This window comes from Eptesicus fuscus, chromosome 21 (assembly GCF_027574615.1).
Source record: "Eptesicus fuscus isolate TK198812 chromosome 21, DD_ASM_mEF_20220401, whole genome shotgun sequence".
Classification (NCBI taxonomy): domain Eukaryota; kingdom Metazoa; phylum Chordata; class Mammalia; order Chiroptera; family Vespertilionidae; genus Eptesicus; species Eptesicus fuscus.
The window spans coordinates 38,398,585-38,417,356 of record NC_072493.1 but is presented as its reverse complement, the minus strand read 5'-3'; the positions used below and the strand labels follow the sequence as shown (position 1 = coordinate 38,417,356).

General features: G+C 54.1%; 1 protein-coding gene across 2 annotated transcripts in view; it reads right to left on the bottom strand.

Annotated features, from left to right (window-relative positions):
* Positions 1–1,421: 1,421 nt before the first annotated feature.
* Positions 1,422–18,772, bottom strand: part of POU2F2 (POU class 2 homeobox 2) — a 33,320-nt gene continuing 15,969 nt past the window's right edge. Inside the window, exons 7-15 of one of the 2 annotated variants that reach the window (XM_054710444.1) lie at positions 7,942–8,047; positions 7,763–7,854; positions 5,679–5,840; positions 5,429–5,570; positions 5,191–5,339; positions 4,914–5,090; positions 3,825–3,891; positions 1,974–2,175; positions 1,422–1,526 (exon numbers count right to left, since the gene is read on the bottom strand). In XM_054710444.1, the coding sequence (XP_054566419.1) occupies positions 1,487–1,526; positions 1,974–2,175; positions 3,825–3,891; positions 4,914–5,090; positions 5,191–5,339; positions 5,429–5,570; positions 5,679–5,840; positions 7,763–7,854; positions 7,942–8,047 (1,137 nt within the window). In that variant the 3' untranslated portion in view covers positions 1,422–1,486. The remainder of the gene's footprint in view (positions 1,527–1,973; positions 2,176–3,824; positions 3,892–4,913; positions 5,091–5,190; positions 5,340–5,428; positions 5,571–5,678; positions 5,841–7,762; positions 7,855–7,941; positions 8,048–18,772) is intronic. The other variant, XM_054710445.1, reaches the window with a different exon arrangement.

Sequence of the window (18,772 nt, the reverse complement as noted above, 5' to 3'; positions counted from 1 at the left end):
GTCTGCATGTGTCAGGGAGAGGAAGAGGCATCTGCCAGTATCAGAGGGGCACAGGGTGGGGCGGGGGGTAGGGGGAGTGAAGTGAGTTCTCTTTTTGGTTTCTGGTCAATGTCAAAGAACGTGAAGGATTCCACGGATAGGCACTGGAATATGAATTTTTTTTTCAGGGAAACTGACAGACAAGGATGGAAAGAAAGACAATTTGGATGCCCTCACCTCATTCCCTCTTTGCCTGGAACTTCCATCTCCCCATAGGCCGGGGAGGGGGGAGGTCCCAGAGGGTGACCCGGTGAGGGGGGACATGTGAGAGCTAGAACTTAGCAAAAATGGCCTAGCCCACCCTTCAAAGGGAAATGGGGGAAGTACAGGGGTGAAAAGTCATCCCAGGCCTTCCCCTGCACTCTCCACTGGCTGGGGGGAGGGAGGAGGTTAAAGCGAGACCCCCTGCCTGGGTGGGGAGAGCTGGGGGGAGGGGGAAGGAGAACGCATGGTGGGGACACATTCTGTTGAACACAACGCTAAAAATTCTGTACATCCTTTGGATGAAGCTACTGAATATTTGGTGTAAGGTTGTTCAGGCCCTTTCTCTTTCACCTTTTGGAAAAGAACATTTGGTGGTGGTTCTGAGCCCCACCCCTCTACCCCAGGCTGCGCCTTCTTCACTGGCCCAGGGCTGGGGGCTGGCGCGAGGAGGCTGGCACGTTCTCTTTTTCCTTCTTTGGCCCCCGAGGGGGGGAGGCAAGGTTGCAGGTTGGCCCCACAGCCAGGGGCTCAGGGTGAGGTCCGCCCTCAGGCAGGCGTCTCGGCCCCTGGCTGGGGTTCTTATTTGGTGTCCTAGCTGTGAGGATGAGCACACTGAGGTCTGGCTTGCAACTGGTTTTTGGTTTGTTTGGTTTGGGGGTGGGGGTGGGGGGGTGTTTGGTCTGTTTTTGGTTTTTGTTTGTTTTTCACCTCTGGTTCCTTTGGGGCAGCTGGTTTTTGTTGTGATTATTTTTGGTTTTCTTTTTTGTTGGTTTCTCTTCTTTCTTTCTTTTTTTTTTGGTTGTTTGATTTTTTTTGGTCTTTTCTCCCTTATCACTCCTGCTCCAAGGACCTCCTACACTCCCATCGCTGGCCTCCTCGCTGTCTTCTAGACGGGGACCAAAGTGGGGGTCAGAGGAGTAGGAGGGGAGGCATGGCGGGCCCTCACTCGGGCTTGGACCCTGCCTCCGGCCCCCCTGGGCCTCCAGGGGTCTGTGCTGTGGCCTCACTGCAAGTGGAGGAGGAGGACGAGGAGGAGGAGGAAGAGGAGGAGGAAGAGGAGAGACCCGGAGACTTGCTGGAGATGGAGGCTGCCACAGCCGCAGCGGCTGCCGAGACCAGGCCCACGCCAGGCGGGGCGCTGAGCAGGGGCAGCCCAGCGTGGTTCAAGAAGAGCGGTGAGGTCACCAGGCCAGGGCTCCCCGGGGCCGCACCAGCTGCCCCCAGCACCAGGTTCCCGCTGCCGTCAAGGCTGGTAAGGGGCAGGGTTCCACCAGAGGCCAGGGCTGGCAGGGAGAGAGAGAGGCTGGGCTGGGGGCACCTTCCAGCATCCTGCCCACAGTGCCCCCTGTCTTCCCATCAGCCCCAATGACCCCCATGAGCAGCCCTCACACCTTCCCCAAAGGTGAGGTGGGTATGAAGAGGTGAGCAATGCAGTGAGCAGGGGCAGATGGCATGGCTGGAGCAGCAATGGAGGGGCTCGAGGCCCGTGAGGGCAGGGCTGGTGACCATGGGAGTGACATGAGGCAGCACGCACCTTGGATAGTAGCCAAAGGGTTGTTGCTCATGAGGGCTGGACTCAGCCCGGAGCTCAACCCCACCATTGTGCTTCTGCAAGAGGCAAAGCAGAGGCATTAGCAGGCGCGGGGCCGGCAGAACTGGGGCTCGGCTCCCCACCCAGGAAGCAGCAGCGACCCTGCTTCTCCCCACAGTCTCCCCAACTGCCCACTTACCCCGCGCTGGGGTTCAGGCCCGACAAGCCGATAGCCGAGTGGCTGCCTTGAGGGCTGGGATTTGTGCTGTTGGTGGTGGCCGGGGGTGGGGGAGTGACAGAAGGAATGGAATTGAGGGGGGGCGCGGCCCCGCCCCCGCCCCCACCCCCTCCGGCTGTCCGGCTGGGGTGGAGCGTCCCCACAGCTGAGGATAAGGTAGTAACTGCCAGAGAGAGACAGAGAGAGGGAGACTTCAGCTTCCGCTGGTCCTCCACTCAGGAGGCTGGGTCACCTCCTGCCTGCCTCCTCCAGCCACAGTCTCCCAGCATCTCCTCAATCAGAGCCGACTCAGGCCTACTGCCCTCTCTTCCCAGGGCTATTTGCCACGGTGGCAGCAATCACAGTCATCGAAGTAAGAGCAGCTGTCACTCACTGAGCCCAAGCTCAGTACCCTGCCCTGAACCTCAGCCCACGGCTCTTTTTATACAGATAAGAACTGGAGGCGCCCAGAAGCCCTAAGGATCCCTCCAAGAGCCAGGCATGCATGAGGGGTGCAGCTGGGCACCAGCTTTCAGCTCAGGAATTGGCAGGTTGAGAGGACTCTGAGCCCAGTCAGGCCAGACAGCCAGGGTAACAACTCCTGGCTTTGTTGTGTCTCACGTGTGCCCTTGAGCAAGCACCTTCACCTCTCTGGCCTTCAGTTCTCTCATCAGGAAAATGGGATGATAAAATGGGTGTGAGGATTAAATGAGGCAATATCCTATATCATAAAACCCTAATATGCAAATCGACCAAACGGGGGAACAACCAGTCCCTATGACACGCACTGACCACCAAGGGGCAGACTCTCAATGCAGGAGCTGACCCCTGTGGTCAGTGTGCTCCCACAGGGGGAGTGCCACTCAGCCAGAAGCCGGGCTCACGGCTGGCAAGCACAGCGGTGGTGGTGGGAGCCTCTCCCACCTCCGAGGTAGCACTAAGGACCCCTTGGGGGATGTCTGTCTGCCCATGGGTAGTTGGCCTAAGCTGGCAGGTGGACATCCCCCGAGGGGTCCCAGACTGCGAGAGGGCACAGGCTGGGCTGAGGGACCACCCCCAGTGCACCAATGTCGTGCACCGGGCCTCTGGTTCTTTATAAAGCATTTAGAACAGTTCCAGGCACACCCTTACTACTTTTATAAACCTCCACTTATTATTTTTTAACTTGGGAAGGGGCAATATGGTGGGTTTTTAAAAACAGTACTCTTATGTATATGATGCTGTGTCCCAGGAAAGGAGGGCTTTGTACAAAAGAGTGTGTGTGGCCCGGCTGGTGTGGCTCAGTGGTTGAGCGTCTACCCATGAATCAGGAGCTCACGGTTCAATTCCCAGTCTGGGTACATGCCCGGGGTGCAGGCTCGATCCCCAGTAAGGAGTGTGCAGGAGGCAGTCTATCAGTGATTCTCTCTCATCATTAATGTTTCTAGTTCTCTCTCCTTCCTTCTTTTCTAAAGTAAAAAAAAAAAAAAGTGTGTGTGTGTGTGACATTTATATGTATATATATATATGCATGTATATGGCTTCTGCATGTATTATACATTCGTAATAATCTTATAAAAACTGAGGCCCAGAGAGGTAAAGTCACTTGTAAAGCTCACACAGTTTATAAATGCCAGGAACAGATCCCAAGTATATCACCTTTCAGCAACTCCATGCTTTTCTCTGGCCAGGAGGGGGGAGCCTGCCCTCTCCCATCTGTCCTCCCTGCCCCCTCATCCCCAGGCTCAGCCTTGAGGCCCATGGACACCCTGAGCCACTTGCAACCCTTGGGCTCAGGCCTGCGTTGTGTTCTTCCCCCCCACCCCAACCCGACCATCTTCTGCCCTCCCTGACCTGTTGTGCTCAGACTGCTGGAAGCTTGGGACATCGGCAAGGTCCCAGCACTCCCTTGGGGTGTGACCTGGGGAGAGAGGAGAGAAGGCATGGTCAGGCCACTGTCTCCCACCAATCCCTGTGGTGCTCCTTTGGGGATGGCCCCTCCTCCTCTGCCCCCAGGATGGTGAAGGGGCTCTGGGTACGACGCTCTATTGGAGTTGTGCCAGGTGGTTTCCGCTTTCTCCACCTGTACCCTAGGTGGTCCTGAGCCACCAGCAGGAGCAAGTGATTCCCCATTGAGGGCCCTCCCCACCCTCTGACACCGTGCAGTGGCAAGTCTGAAGTGGGGGATGATGGCAGGGCGGACTCTGCATCCGAGTCAAATGGCTTGATTTTCTGGGAACACCCACCAGTCTCCTTGGCTTCCCTGCCTCGTCTCATCCTTCCATCAGCCCCAGGAGCCTCACACTAAATGGGACCCCGTCTCTCCTTAGTGCTGCACTGCCCACGTTCAAGTTCAAGCTCCTCAGCATATAACTTGGGTGTCTGGCCCCTGCCTCCTCCCACCCTCCCCTACTCATTCAATACATTCCAGTTCCACACACTGAAATGTACTGGAGTTCCTCAAACTGGGCTCGACAGTCTGGCTTCCAGGCCTTTGTGTACGCCGGTCCCTTTGCCTGTCCTTCGCGTGGCTGGCTCTCTCTTGTCCCCTATGACTAGCTCCCATGGTCTGGTAATCCCAAGCAGGTCTGCTGTGTGCACACCCATGGCTGTAATGTGCCCCCCCCCACCCCCCGCCTGTGTCCGTGTGGCTGTGAACCTGTGTGGGGAGGTGCCTGCATCCCCTACCTGGTCTCTATCCCTGTGTGACAACGTCCTGTGGTAACTGTCTGGCAATGCCGGTATGTGCGGGTGCTTGTATCCCCCACCTGAGACCACAGTTCCCTGGAAACTCGGCGTCCCCGTGTGACAGGGCTCCCCCCATGGGCCACTCCCTGCCTCTGCTCTGGGCACGGCGGACAGCCAGGCAGGTTGTGCTTCACACAGGTGCCTGCTGCGGGGCAAGGAGGCGGCAGAGCTCTGTGCCCCCCAGGGCTCCGGTACCAGATGGGGGCTGTAGCTGGCCGGCTTCCCGGGGCTGGGCAGCATGGGGGCCGCGCTGCAGGGGTTGATGCGTTTCTCCTTCTGGCGCCGGTTGCAGAACCAGACGCGGATCACTTCCTTCTCCATGTGCAGCTGCTCCGCGATCAGCAGGATCTCCTCTGAGGTAGGCTTCTGGTTCTGCGGGCAGAGGGCTCCTTAGCCGGGGCCCTTCTCCCCGGCCCCCCCCCCCCACCCCACCCCGCTGCCGCCCTCGGCGCCGCCCAGGACCGGGCCTCACCGCTAGAAAACTCTTCTCTAAGGCGAAGCGGACATTTGTCTCGATGCTGGTCCTCTTCTTGCGTCTCCGGCCTGGGAGCCCATCGAAACCCAGGCTGGGGCTGCTCAGCTGGTTGGGGCTGGGCAGGCTGGAGTCCACAGACATAGTCTCTGTGCCCGGGAGGAGACGGGGGCATGAGAGAGTGCCTCCCTCCGGCCCGGCCCCGCGCCTGCCGCCCACCTGGGAGCCCCAGTCCCACCTGCGTCGTTGAGCCACTTCTCCAGGAGCGGCTTGAGTTTGCACATGTTCTTGAAGCTCAGGTTGAGGGCCTCGAAGCGGGAGATAGTCGTCTGGCTGAAGTCGTTGCCGTAGAGCTTGCCCATGGCCAGGCCCACGTCACCCTGGGCCGTCGGGGCAGGGCGAGGACTGCGGTCAGAGCTGGCTCCCGGTATTGGGCTCGCCCCCCGCCCACCGGCTCTCCCCGCCCCTCACCCCCACGCCCACCAGACCTGCGTGAAGCCCAGCTTGATGCGGCGTTGCTTGAAGGTGCGGGCGAACTGCTCCAGCTCCTCCAGGTCACTGGGCTCCTCGGGGTGGGAGGGTGGCTCCAAGCATTTGGGGGGCTGCGGGTGCGAGAGGTGCGGGTCGGGCAGCGTGGGGCGGGTCACGGCCTGGTGGGGTGGGCAGGTGGGCGGGATGCAGGACGAAGGACCAGGATGGGGCTCAGCAACGGCTGCGCAGTCCCCCTTCCCCCGCTCCCTCCCTCCCTGCCTGCCTTCCAGCTTCTGCCCGCAGGTCCGGCCAGCCCCACACTGGGCTGTCACGTCCCAGAGTGACTGCGTGGGGCCTCTCGCTGCTGGAACCCTGCAGATCCCCTCCCAGCCTGCAAACTCCCAGAAGGAGCAGGCGGGGTCTTGCAACCGCGGGTTCTTTCCCTGGAGCTGGGGGCCATGATTCCATCTCCTCTCCCACAGGGAGTCAAGGACCGGCTCTGCTAGGAATTGCTGGGGAACTCAGGGTCCCCCACCGCTGCTCTGCCTGTCGCATGGGCTTGTTGGGAAAACTTGGTTAAAAAAATGGTATTTCCCTAAACACGAAAGCTCTGAAGCAGGCGGTGGGTGCAGGGAAGCTGGCCACACAGGTCGCTGATCCATTATCCAAAACCCCTGGGGCCAGATCTGTTTTGGAATTCAGGAATTTCTCATATTTTAGAAAGCCTACAGGGGGCATATATGATGTGACACCACCATCAGGGTCCAGGCATCACCCCGGTACTCAGACACATGAACATTCTCAGCAAAGCCCGAATCACACAAGAGGGATAAAGCAAAGTCACTCATCATCGCCTTGAATCAGGGTCAAGACAGGTTTTGCAGCCAAATGACTTCCGGTGCCCACGTGACAAGAACTTGGACTCTCCGAGCATTTCTGGATTTCACAATTGCACTAGGCCCTCTATTCGTTCCTAAACTTTTAGGGTTTTCTAAAGAGTTCATATAATTCCTTGAAAGGACTGTTACAAAAATGGGTAGAAGGGAGTTTTGAAGTCTGTGACGGATTGTGAACGATTCTTTATGCAAGTCCAGAACCCAGGCAGCAAACCAAGGAAGACCATGGGGACCAGGCAGGGGGCGGCCGAGGCGGCTGGAGAGCTCACGCCCTGTTTGAGGGGACCCCTGCTCTGGCCAGTGACCAGCTGCCATCTGCCACCTAAGCCACACGGACACAGACCAGTTCTGCCAGAACTTCCGGTTTGTCGAGAGAAGCCGGGAATCTGGCGTTTTCTGGGAATTTTGTCAACTAATTCCGTTTTTAAAAATACAGTGTGAGCCCCCCAGTTTTCAGTGCCTGATCTGGAAGGTGGGTGTGAATTAGTACCCAGCAGACCCTTCTTCAGAGAACCTTCCATTTGGAGTCCGGGAAGAGACCCAAGGCATTTGAACCCAAAGACTTTCAAACCTCCCCAGGTTCCTGTGCTTGTGCACAGGTGCACTCAGGGGTAGTGGGGGGTCGGATCGAATCTTCCATCGACTTCTCAAAGGAGTCCGTGTGCCTGAAGGGCTAAGAGCCACTGATTTGGTGGAGTCCCCTCATGCCACGATCTTTAACCTCTTCCATCTCGTGGCACACATAAACTAATGACTAAAATCCTGCGGCACACCAAAAAAATGTATTTTTACCCATCTGACAAAAAAAAAAAAAAAGGTATAATTTTGATTCATTCACACTAGACGGCTATTGTTGTGTTGGCTGTTGTCATTTTTAAATTTGACAATCTAAGGGGGAAGAGGTCAGTGCCCCTGACTTACACAGTCAGGTGTGGCACGTTTTAAAAATTCCTGCGGCACACCGGCTGAAAAATCACTGCTGCAGAGGAAGATCCAGACAGCGAGAGTGACTTGCTTAAGGTTCCACAGCAAATCCGTGGTAGACACTGCTGGGTTCCCGGCCTCCCAGCTCCTGTCCCGGCCTCTGTGGCTGGGGAGTGGGCCAAATGGAGACTAGACCCTCGGCCCCACCTTACCCTCGTTCACCCAGCCTTCCGCTGCCAGGCCACGGCTGGCCCAGCCTGGCACGCTCAGTGGACACTCACCTGCGCGGGCAGCCCGGCCCGGGGCTGGGAGGTCAGTAGAGCTCCCTGGGTTTGCTGAGGTAGCTGGAATAGATTTGGCGTCGGTAGCAGGCCTGGGGAGACAAGCGGGGGGACGCACAGGGTGAGGGGGAGGCGCGTTCTGGGCGGGCAGTGGGGAGGCCACCCGGTTGGGGCCTTACCTGGCTGACTCTGCTGGGCCTGCGGCAGCAGGAACTGAGCAGGGGGCTGGAGGTGATGACCCGGCACAAGCACCAGCTGCTGGAGCTGGAGAAGCTGCTGTATGTCCTGGTGGGAGGGGGTGGACAGAAAGACAGCCTGAGTCCCCCTGCCTCACCTGAGCCTCGGGGGATGCTGCACGGGGTGGCCTGGCACCAGGCAGTGAGGAGGGAGCACAGGCTCTGAGCGGCATCGCTGAGCCAAGAGCACCTGGGAGGTGTGTTCCAACCCCAGGCTTCTGGAGTGTCCTACCGGGGCCGTCCCAGGAGGGCCCACTCCCTGTTTACCTTTTCTTTCCTGGTTAAATATTGACCTCGTCTTACCATCCCACGGAACAAATAGAATTGTTTAAAAATGTAAATCAGACCAAGTCCTTTTCAAGCGCTCCCGAGACAAACGGTATCGCGTCTGGAATAAACTTTAAAATATTCCAGCACCTCGTGGGCGAGGAGGCTAGGTGGCCACTTTGGGAAACTCTCTGGCACTGTTATGGAATCCCCACCCCAGACGCCCAGCGTGTGACCTTCCTTAGAGATCAGGGGCCCCCATCCACGATGACTAGTTTTCATATGAACAGGCGGAAGCTGGATGCAGAGACAGACACGTGCAGAAGGGAGCCGATGGGAAGACACAGGGGGAAGATGTCCTTTACAAGCCAGGGAGAGAGGCCTGGGACAGACCCTTCCCTCCCTGCCCCCAGAAGGAACCAACTCTGCCGTGGCCTCCAGAACTGTAAGAGAATAAACTCCTGTTGTGTGAGACACCCAACCGGTGGTCCTCGGTTACGGAAGCGCTAGCAAATGAATACAGGCACTATTTCTAAAGCCGACTGCATGCCTGGGTATAAGCCACCGCAAGTGCCTACCTGTGTTCACCAGAAGATGAGCTAGAATGTTCATGGCAGAACCATTTGAAAGAGCCCAAACCTGCGGACGGCCCAGGTGCCCGTCAACAAGTGGATGGGGTCAATAAACCGTGGCCCGCGGAATGCTACAGCGGTGAGAATGAGCCGTCTGCCATCTACAGGGACACACAGCGACACACACACACACACTAAACTTCCCAAGTATAGGGATACGTGCAAGAAGCTGGTCAGAGTGGAGGACATCCCGTTCGATCCCTTTTATGCTCCATTTGCATGTTAGACGTTGGGAGGCAGAGACTAGAAGGAAGCCCAGGGAGCTGCCGTCATCAGTTCTTAGATCTGGGCGCCAGCTGGGTGGACGTGCTCAGGGAGTGGGTGCCCCTGAGCTGTATACTTACGATCTGTGCACTTTTTTTTTTTTTAAATATATTTTATTGATTTTTTACAGAGGGGAAGAGAGAGGGATAGAGAGTTAGAAACATCGATGAGAGAGAAACATTGATCAGCTGCCTCCTGCACACCCCCTACTGGGGATGTGCCCACAACCAAGGTACATGCCCTTGACCAGAATCGAACCTGGGACCCTCCAGTCCACAGGCCGACGCTCTATCCACTGAGCCAAACCGGTTTCGGCAACTTTTTGGTATTTGTTATACCTCAGTGAAAAGAATGAGGCAAGGAAAGAGGGAAAGGGAAAAAAATCCAGCCTCTCCACCAAAAAAGTAGGAGTATAGGTGAAGGAAGATTGGCAAGACATTGGTATCTATTGAGCTGGGTGAAGATGTGTGTGGTTCCTTACCTCTTCTCTCTGCTTTTAGGTTTGGACATTTCCAAAAGAAAAAGCAAATCCCCTCTCACACAAACGGTCCAATGGATTCATGCAGCCCACACCACCACCACTGAGTTCCTCCCCTGGCCTCCGAGGTTCTTTCTCCTGAGGCCTGTGCTAGTTTTTCTGACCTCGACTCCTACCGCAGGGCCTTTACACGTGCTCTGCCCTCTGCCAGGCAGTACTGGGTCCTACACTCAGTCACTCGGGTCCTAACACAAAGTCCCTCCTTGGCCACTTAATCTAAACCAGCCCAGCACGACACCTTCCTAGGTCACCTCCACTTCACCTCTCTCATAAGACTTATCATTATCTCAAGACTAGTGTCCCGGTGCATGGATTTGTGCACATGGAAAGGAAATTAATTAGGAGAAATATTTTAATATCACTATTCGCCCTTTCTCTATAATAGAAGTGTCAACCAAATTCACGATCCACAATGACAGATAGAAACACACACGTGCGATTGGCGCCAGCGAGAGCTTTATATGTATCAGGCATGCGCAAGTCAACTTAGCCTTTTATAGATATAGAATAAACTTGCTTAATTAGACCTGCTTTCTGATTTAGCTAAACCTTTTCCAACCCAGTGAAGCACCCCAACTTCTCTTTCAGGTAATTGTCAGCAACACAGCAGTAAATATCAACACCAAGCAGATTATTATTGTAGATCACGCAGGGAGAACAAAGGGTAAAATATTTCACTGCAGCAGTGTTTGACTATATTCTGCGCAGTGAGAAGACCTGAAGTAATTTTCAAGGTCCACCATTTCTTACTTATTTTCAGTCGGGTCAAGTTTCTAAACTTTCTAAATCTTCGTTTTCCAGCTAATGAAAAGAAAATACTTTTTCTACTGAGTCTCCTATCTACCCACTCCAGGACTTCTGTGAGGATCAAATGAGATGAGGCATGGAAAGGGCTTCACAGATATTTGGTTAAACTGTAAAATGTTTGCACCTGGCTATAAAGCAAGTCAGGTTCTTGGGCTGAAGAAACTCTGAGGAGGCTAGTCGCTAGGGAGAAGAAGCCAGGCGTTGCTACGTGACATCATTACCCGGCACCCACAGTGACCGTGTCCGGGCTGGGCTGGGCTGTGGGCCGCATATTGCGCCATGGGGTACTTGGCAGCGTTGGCTGCGATTTGGTGAAGTATCGCTCTGGGGTGGTGGCGGGGCCTGTATCTCACTTGGGGGAAGCCCAGTGTTGGTTTGTCAGCTCCAGGTCCTTGGTGCTGTTTATTTTTAAATGGCCAGTGCGCTTCATGGCAGCTCCTGCGTGGAGCGTCTGACCCCTTGTGGTCAGTGCACATCCTAGCTACTGGTCAGATGGACAGACACTTAGCCTTTTATATATATAGGTATTCCTCCTGTTTCCTCCCTCATGGTGCATCTGCCTCACTGGTACACCATCCCCAGGAGAGCGTGACCTTGACTGTTTTGGTCACCGCTGTAATCTCAGTACCTAGAACAGCAGCTGGCACCCAGTAGGTGCTCCACATTTATTTGTCAAATGAACCAAGACTGAAGTTCCATAGTCTACTTAGCAACTTTTATGTACAGTTGCAAGCTACAGGGTGGGACAAAAGTAGGTTTACAGTTGTGAGTATGCCAAACAGAGTTTACTCTTGTATTATTACTTACTAATCATTGTATTGTTTTCCATACACACAACTGTAAACCTACTTTTCCCCACCCTGTATATTACTTACAGTTACAATATTTTTTCCCTCTGAGAAACTGGGGGGGGGGGGGGCGGTGACACAGGCCCTCGATTCCTCCCAACTTAATGAACCACTGGAGGGTAATAAAAGGAACTCGAGGCTAAGTGCTTATTTCTCTAATATATGAACAGCGATTCAAAATCAATAAGAAAAAACACCTAATGACCCAGCAGTAATCTGGCCAACAGACAGGTCTAGTGAGTGCCCAGCAAAGCAAATACAAACAGCTCTGAATGAAAAGATGTTCCAATTCACTCCCAAGAAGATAAACACAGCCACAGCCGCTCTGAGCTACTCTTTGACCTGTCAGATCAGCAAAGATAACAGTGCCTGACATGCTCTGTTAGGGTGTGACGGCAACACGTGCACATCGCTGGAGAGAGATAATTTGGCAATGTCTATCAGAATTACAAGTGCGTATACCAGTGGTCGGCAAACTCATTAGTCAACAGAGCCAAATATCAACAGTTCAACGATTGAAATTTCCTTTGAGAGCCACATTTTTTAAACTTAAACTTCTTCTAACGCCACTTCTTCAAAATAGACTCGCCCAGGCCGTGGTGTTTTTTGGAAGAGCCACACTCAAGGGGCCAAAGAGCCGCATGTGGTTCGCGAGCCGCGGTTTGCCGACCACTGGCATATACCTTAAAAATGTTTAATCCGTCCTGACTGGTTTGGCTCAGTGGATAGAGCATCGGCCTGCAGACTGAAGGGTCCCAGGTTCGATTCCGGTCAAGGGCATGTACCTTGATTGCGGTCACATCCCCAGTAGGGGGTGTGCAGGAGGCAGCTGATCGATGTCTCTCTCATCAATGTTTCTAACTCTCTATCCCTCTCCCTTCCTCTCTGTAAAAAATCAATGGAATATATATTTTTTTAAAATGTTTAATCCTCACCTGAGGATATGTTTTTATTGATTTTAGAGAGAAAGGGAGGGAGAGGAAGAAACATCAATGTGAGAGAGAAGCATAAATCCGCCGCCTCCTGCAACCTGGGTATGTGCCCTGACAGGGAATGGAACCCAGGACCTTTTGGTATATGGGACAACGCTCCAACCAACTGAGCTACACTGGCCAGGAGACAATTGCACATACCCTATTTTTGGTTAATCCTTACCTGCAGAAATTTTTTCCACTGATTTTTAGAGCAAGTAGAAGCGGGGAGGAGGAGAGAAAGAGAGAGAAACATCAGTGTGAAAGAGACACATCGATTGGTTGCCTCCTGCAGATGCCCTGACCAGGGACGGGGATCGAACCTATCTGCAACTCAGGTATGTGCCCTTGACTGGGAATTGAACCCATGACCCTTTAGTGCATGGGCCAATGCTCTAACCACTGAGCACACCGGCCAGGGCCACATACCTTCCATGTCTAGGAATTTATCTTAGGGATACACTCAAACTTGGGCACAATGATGTCTCTAGAAGGATATTCCCAGCAGCAAGTGGTGTTTTAGCAAAAGAGTGGAAACAAGCTGAGCGTGCAGCAGTAGGGGCCAAGTGAGTACATCAGGGCGGATCTTTACAATGAAATATTATGCTGTCGTGAAAAATAACGAGGATGCCCTTTGTGCCCTGATGTGAAACAATCTCCAAGATGTCCGGCTGAGTAGAAAGCTCAAGAGGCGGAAGAGTGGGTATTGTGTGCTACTATTTGTGTTTTTAAAAAAGTCTATCTAGATACCTGCTTGGGTATGCATGGATTAGATCTAGAAAACTATACCAGAAACTGGCAACGCCATAAACATTCTGTACCTCTTGAATTTTGAACATGTAGTTCGTCCAAATAAAGACATAAACATTGAACAGTCACCTCTGCCCAGCACCTCTGCTTTTCCAACCACTTGTCTTGCCACATTTCAAGGTTCCTGTCCCCCTGCCACGGCCTCTATATTCTCCATGTGCTTTGGAAAGTGGACGGAGTATCCGGATGCTCCGACCTTTCACCTTTCTCACTCCTGCTGCTAATCATCCAAGACTACAGCTGAAGGGGTCTGGAGTCCGAAGGCTCTATCCTTTGAAACCGTGTCTATTCTGACTTCCCTTTCTTGACCCCCCACCCCCATCTATGAACCCTGCATGGCTGCCTCCCGTCTGCATGGGCTGACCCTAAATGAGGGAAGCGGGGTTTCAGGCCCCCCACCCCATTTACACACTTCCAAGACCCCATACCTCATTTTGGCCTCAGAATTTTGTCTTCTTTTTCTCTAAAAGGTCCTGCAAATGATAAAAATGTCACACCCCACAAAACTGTACCCACCCTGCTCCACGAGGCATTTCTCACATGCATTGCATTTGCTTACATACACTCTCCTCTGCCAGACCGAAACTCTAGGAGACAGAGGCGTCTCATTCTCCTTGCAGCCCTAACACTTACCAGGGGCCTGGTAAGCCCCCATTAAATGTGCACTGAATTGATCGAATAAGAATGGAAATAAAGTCTTGTGACTAGTATTTTCTGATTCCCTATAACCCGTAGCTTATTGATTAAAATATTTAACTTCTGTCTTTCCCAAGCTCGACACTCAATGAAAACCCGCCTTGTTCTCTCCAAAAGCCCGAAAGAGTGGTGTGTACAGATTTCTTTCTGAATCAGCAGGAAGTGGAAATGGATGGAGAAGATGAATCAAAATCTGCAGTGGGGTCTCACAGTGGAGTCCAAAGGAAGAACTTAGCCACCGTGACTCAGATTTCAAATGAAATCCATTATATTGAAGTACAGTCATCACAGGTGTTTTGAATTGTGCTCATGGTAATCTATGGGCTTCTTTAATTAGCACATTATTGTTTAAGATCAAGCAAAGGTCAGATGACTGCTGTCATCTCAAAGCCACAGTGAGTGAAAGCAGTATTTTCAGAGATCGGCAACAACTGTACAGAATATGGAAACAGCTGTGCATTCCATTGGTGGCAAAGCCCAAGTCCTGCTGTGCCACTGTCGTCTGTTGCCCACATTCAAGATAGGAGGAAATACCAGGTTTTTGGTCAGAGGATAGCAAAAATCGAGACATAATTCCAAGTTCATGGACCCCCTCCCCCTGAATTCTATCCACAGACCCCTTGAGGGGTGGTCTGTGGAATCCAGGTTCCTGTTCTAAAATATTAACCGAACCAGAAAACCTCCTTTGGGTTTCATCACATTTGTAATAGAACCTAACGCCTTGTTGTGGCCCTGCATGAGCCAGCCGCCTGCTTGCCTCTCCTTCCTCACCTCCCTTGACTTCCTCTCTCCCTAACTCTAATCCAGCCACACCGGTCTCCTTCCTGTTACTGAACCCAGAAAGAAGTCTCTGCCTCAGGGCCTTTGCACATGCTGCTGCTTTGTACCTTCCTTTCCTTTTTGGTCTGCATATGACTGGCCCCTCCTCATCACTCAAGTCTCTACCAAATGCCTCCTCCTCGGGGAGGCCTCCCCTGGCCACCACTCTGGTAAGGAGTCTTCCTTCCCCTCAGTCACTCCTTAGTCCATCACATTCTGTTCTTTCCTTCATAGCAACTGTCAGCTTCCTGTCTGTCTCCCCAACTAGAGAGGGTGCCAGCTCCATGGGGGAACAGACTTGTCTGCCTTGTTCCTCATTGTATAGAAAGGTGCCTGGACATGGAGGATGTTCACAAAGTTTGCTGACTAAAGGAATTAAAGAAAGAGAAAGAGAGATGATTCTGGGTGAGCAGTGAGCTGATTCAGGACTGGGGTTGGCCAGCAGGTGGCCCCATTTCTCCACAATCTAGAGCGAGCGTGCGATCTGAAGCCACTTGGGGGCGCATGACCATCTCGTCAGGTGGTAGGGAAGTTAAAGCTCAGAGATGGCAGTGGCGGGAAGGGTCCAAGCCTGGGATGTTAAGCCTGGGATGTCTTGGGTATCATCCGCTCAGTCCCTAACAAGGGAGAAAGACTAGCCCGGAGGGCCGGCACACCCCATCGATGCCGAGGAGGGCAGAGGTCCATTCTTGCTCATTGCGCTATTCTGATCACCCTCAGCCCGGTGCAGGCACCTAACAGGCCATCAGTGAATTTTCAGCGAATGAATGAGGTAAAACTTAGGACTGGTGGTGTTTGGGGAAGACTGTGCTTTGCTGCAGCTGGGATCTTGGTCACAGACTGGAGGCAAAAAGACTGAGACACATGGTTTGTATGACACATGTCTACACAGGGTAACCTGGGGTGTAACTGCTCATTTTCCCATCGGGCTTGGTTCCATGTGGGAGGGAGGAACTGGAGGAGGCCTGGGCCCAGTGCAGCCGTGGCAACCAGCCTGGGTGCAGCACTTCACCTCCACGCACGGGGAAGGCACCCCTCTCTGGCCATCCCTCATCTGACAAATTATGACCAGTTCCAAGACCTGGACAGTGTCAAGTTCAGTCCAGAGTAGGAAGGACAGGAAGGGATGGGCTCGAGACCACATAAATTACGTGGTGGTTGATGGTGTTCTAATGAGTAGGAGTGCATGTCAGCCTGCCCAGCGGTGGAATGGGAAGGCAGTGAGCACCAGCCTGGGGGCCACCTGGGTGAAACTGCACCCCACCTGCCAGAACAGTGCAGAGGGTAGACTAGAGGGGCGCCAGGGTCCCTTCCACGGAGAACCTTGGAGGCTTGACCTCGGCCCTCTTGCCTGCTGCTTGCTGTGTGACTTAGGGGAAAGCCACCTCGCTCTGGGCCACGGCCTCCTTAAGTGTATAGGGTGACGATGCATGGTCTCCTGGGAAGACCAGGCTCGGCAGATACCCAGAAACCTGGCTCTGTTCCTTACACCCCTAGGTCCATGGGTACCTTCCCTCGTTAAGACTCCGTTTCCTCAGGTGACGCCTCAATACCTCTAACCTCAAGGGGCTGTGAAAGGAATTAAATGAGGCAACATGTGCAGAATGGGTAGGCTGATCCTCGTTCACTTACGTGGTCCTCCCTAAACGGCAGTCATTATTACTGAGTCGTTCCTCTCTCAGGGACTCAGTTTTCTCATCTATAGAATGGGGGTAATAATGTCTAACTCTCCACCTGCCAGTTAGGCCTGAGGCCTGAGGAATATTATTATCATCCACAGAGCATTTTGGAAATCTCAACGCAGTCCTCCAGCATGACCATTTGCTACCCCTGCACCCTCCTGTCGCCCCCTCATGTCACCCCCAAGCTCTCGAGGGCGGCAGCCCCGTCTGGCTATCGATTCCACATAAATTGTGTTGTGACGACTCACAACTTCCAGCCCCCACACAGACTCTCCACTGAGCTCCAGCCTCACATATCCGTCTGCCTACTGGGTGTCTCTCCCTGGGTGATTAAGACTCGTCACACCCTACCAGGTCCAAAGCAAAACTCCTGGTTCCCTGCCCCAGCCCTCCAAAACACCCTGACCACCACACAGATGCTGAAGCCAGCGTCCCAGGAGTCACCCCCCACCTATCCGAACCATACCCCCTGGCCACCCACCATCGCCCGCATCTCCCGCCTGAATGCCTGCAAGGACTGGGCTCCTCGCTCCCACTCCCGTCCTCCACAGTCCATTCTCCCCACAGCACGTGGAGAGAGCTTTCTCAAGGGTCATTTGGGTCATGCCACTCACCTATTTAAAAAACCCCAATAGTTTCCCATCACACTTATCATTCACTTTGAATTTCTTGATCAGGCTGGGCCCTACAAGGAAGGCCCTGAGAAACCTGGTCCTGCCTGCCTCTCCACCACCTCTTGTCTTCCAGCCACACCCCCTTCCTCTGTGCTGGGAACAAGTCGGGCTGCCTTCTGCCCCAGGACCTTTGCACGTGCCATTGCCTTTTCCTAAGCTCTCCCCCTGGCTTCCTGGAGGCTGACTCATTCAGGCCGCGGCTCTCACGGGCCACTGTCTCAGTGAAACCTTTCCTGACTGCCCTTTGAAAAGTGGCTTCCTTCCTCCACGGCACCACCCAGTTTCATTTTCTTCATTGCACTTACTCCACAACAGCCTCGTTTGGCTGGTTTGTTTACTTGTTTACTGTCCGTCTCCCCTCTAGAACATAAAGGTCCTCAAGGGCAGCCACCTCTGCCTTGTTCACAGCGGTCCCCTCTGGGCGGTGAGTGGGCACCTGGCAGACACATGGTGCTCAATGAGTGTTCGTGGAATGAATACCAGGAAATGACTGTGATTTTTTTCCAGCCGCTCCGCTAGGAGATGCTGTGAAAGTGGGAGGTGGGGTGGCGTGAACAGAGGTGCCTGTCTCTAGCCCGGGCACCAATGGCCCCTGGAGGCTGGCCCTGGCACGTGGAGCCAGGAAGTGCCAGCGATTGGGACAGAGCATCACACCACAGAGAACCACTCAAAAGGAAGGAAAGCCACGTGGACGGCGTGTTACGCCCCTGCTGCCTCGTGCTGACGTGCACAGCAGATCCCACCCCGGGACCAGTGGAGGGACCGGCACGCCTCGGCCCCACTCCTGGGCCCCTGGGCCTGTGGGCGCACTGACAACACCCTCCGGGTGGGGGCTTGGCTGGCCTGGCACCAGCTACCTGTTCTTCAAGCAACTGGACCCATCGCTTCCTTTTGGGGCCTTGCTCTGCCCCACTCTCAGGTCACCCGGTCCAGGTTCAGCTCACCCCCCATCTCAGGGGTGGGGCCACAGACTCAGAGCTGGCCACTGGGTGTGCTCTAAGTTCTGGCAACCACTCCGCCCGCCCCAGCACCAACAGGGCCACCTTTCTGGGACGGGCCTGGCGTTGCAGGCTGGGCCTTTTCAGGGACATGAGCCAAATATTCCCTTTTCTTTTCAGCTGCCTGAGTGGCCCGGCTGACACCCCCACTCCCCCCTTCGCCCCCCGCCCCCCAGCTCATCCTTCACTGTCTTCCAACTCTGCTCCCACTCCCGGCCCCGAGCCCACCCTGCTCTCTTAGAACTCCCCATTCCCACGGCCCAGAATCCCTTTCTTCAGCTCATCCACCTGGGAACCGCTATCCGCCCCTCCTTGGTGCAGGTACCGCCCCCTGGCAGCTTCCCGGCTCCCGCACACAGAGGACACCTCTCTCTTCCCACCACACCCCGTAAGCTTCTCGGGGAAACCTTTCTACTGGGCCCGCCCGCCTGAAAGAGGTTCGTCATGCTCCATTTGCCATGGTCATATTACGAAAATAGGGATTTTTTTTCTTCACTCTTCAAGTACAAAATGATGTTTTAACAGTTCATGTAAATTTTCAATCAATGCCTCCGCCTACCCCAGATGTTCTGAATGACCCCCCTGGGGAGCTGTCTGCCCTCCTCTTGATTGAAAAGCTGCAGCCAAACGTCCCTCATTGATTCAGCAAACACCCGTGCGGCCCCCTCGGCGGCAGGCAGGGTCCCGAGCGCGGGGCACACACGTTATCACACGTTATGAAAGCGTGTGGTAATCGCCCCTGTGTCTGTGAGCCAGGAGAAGCTGGCC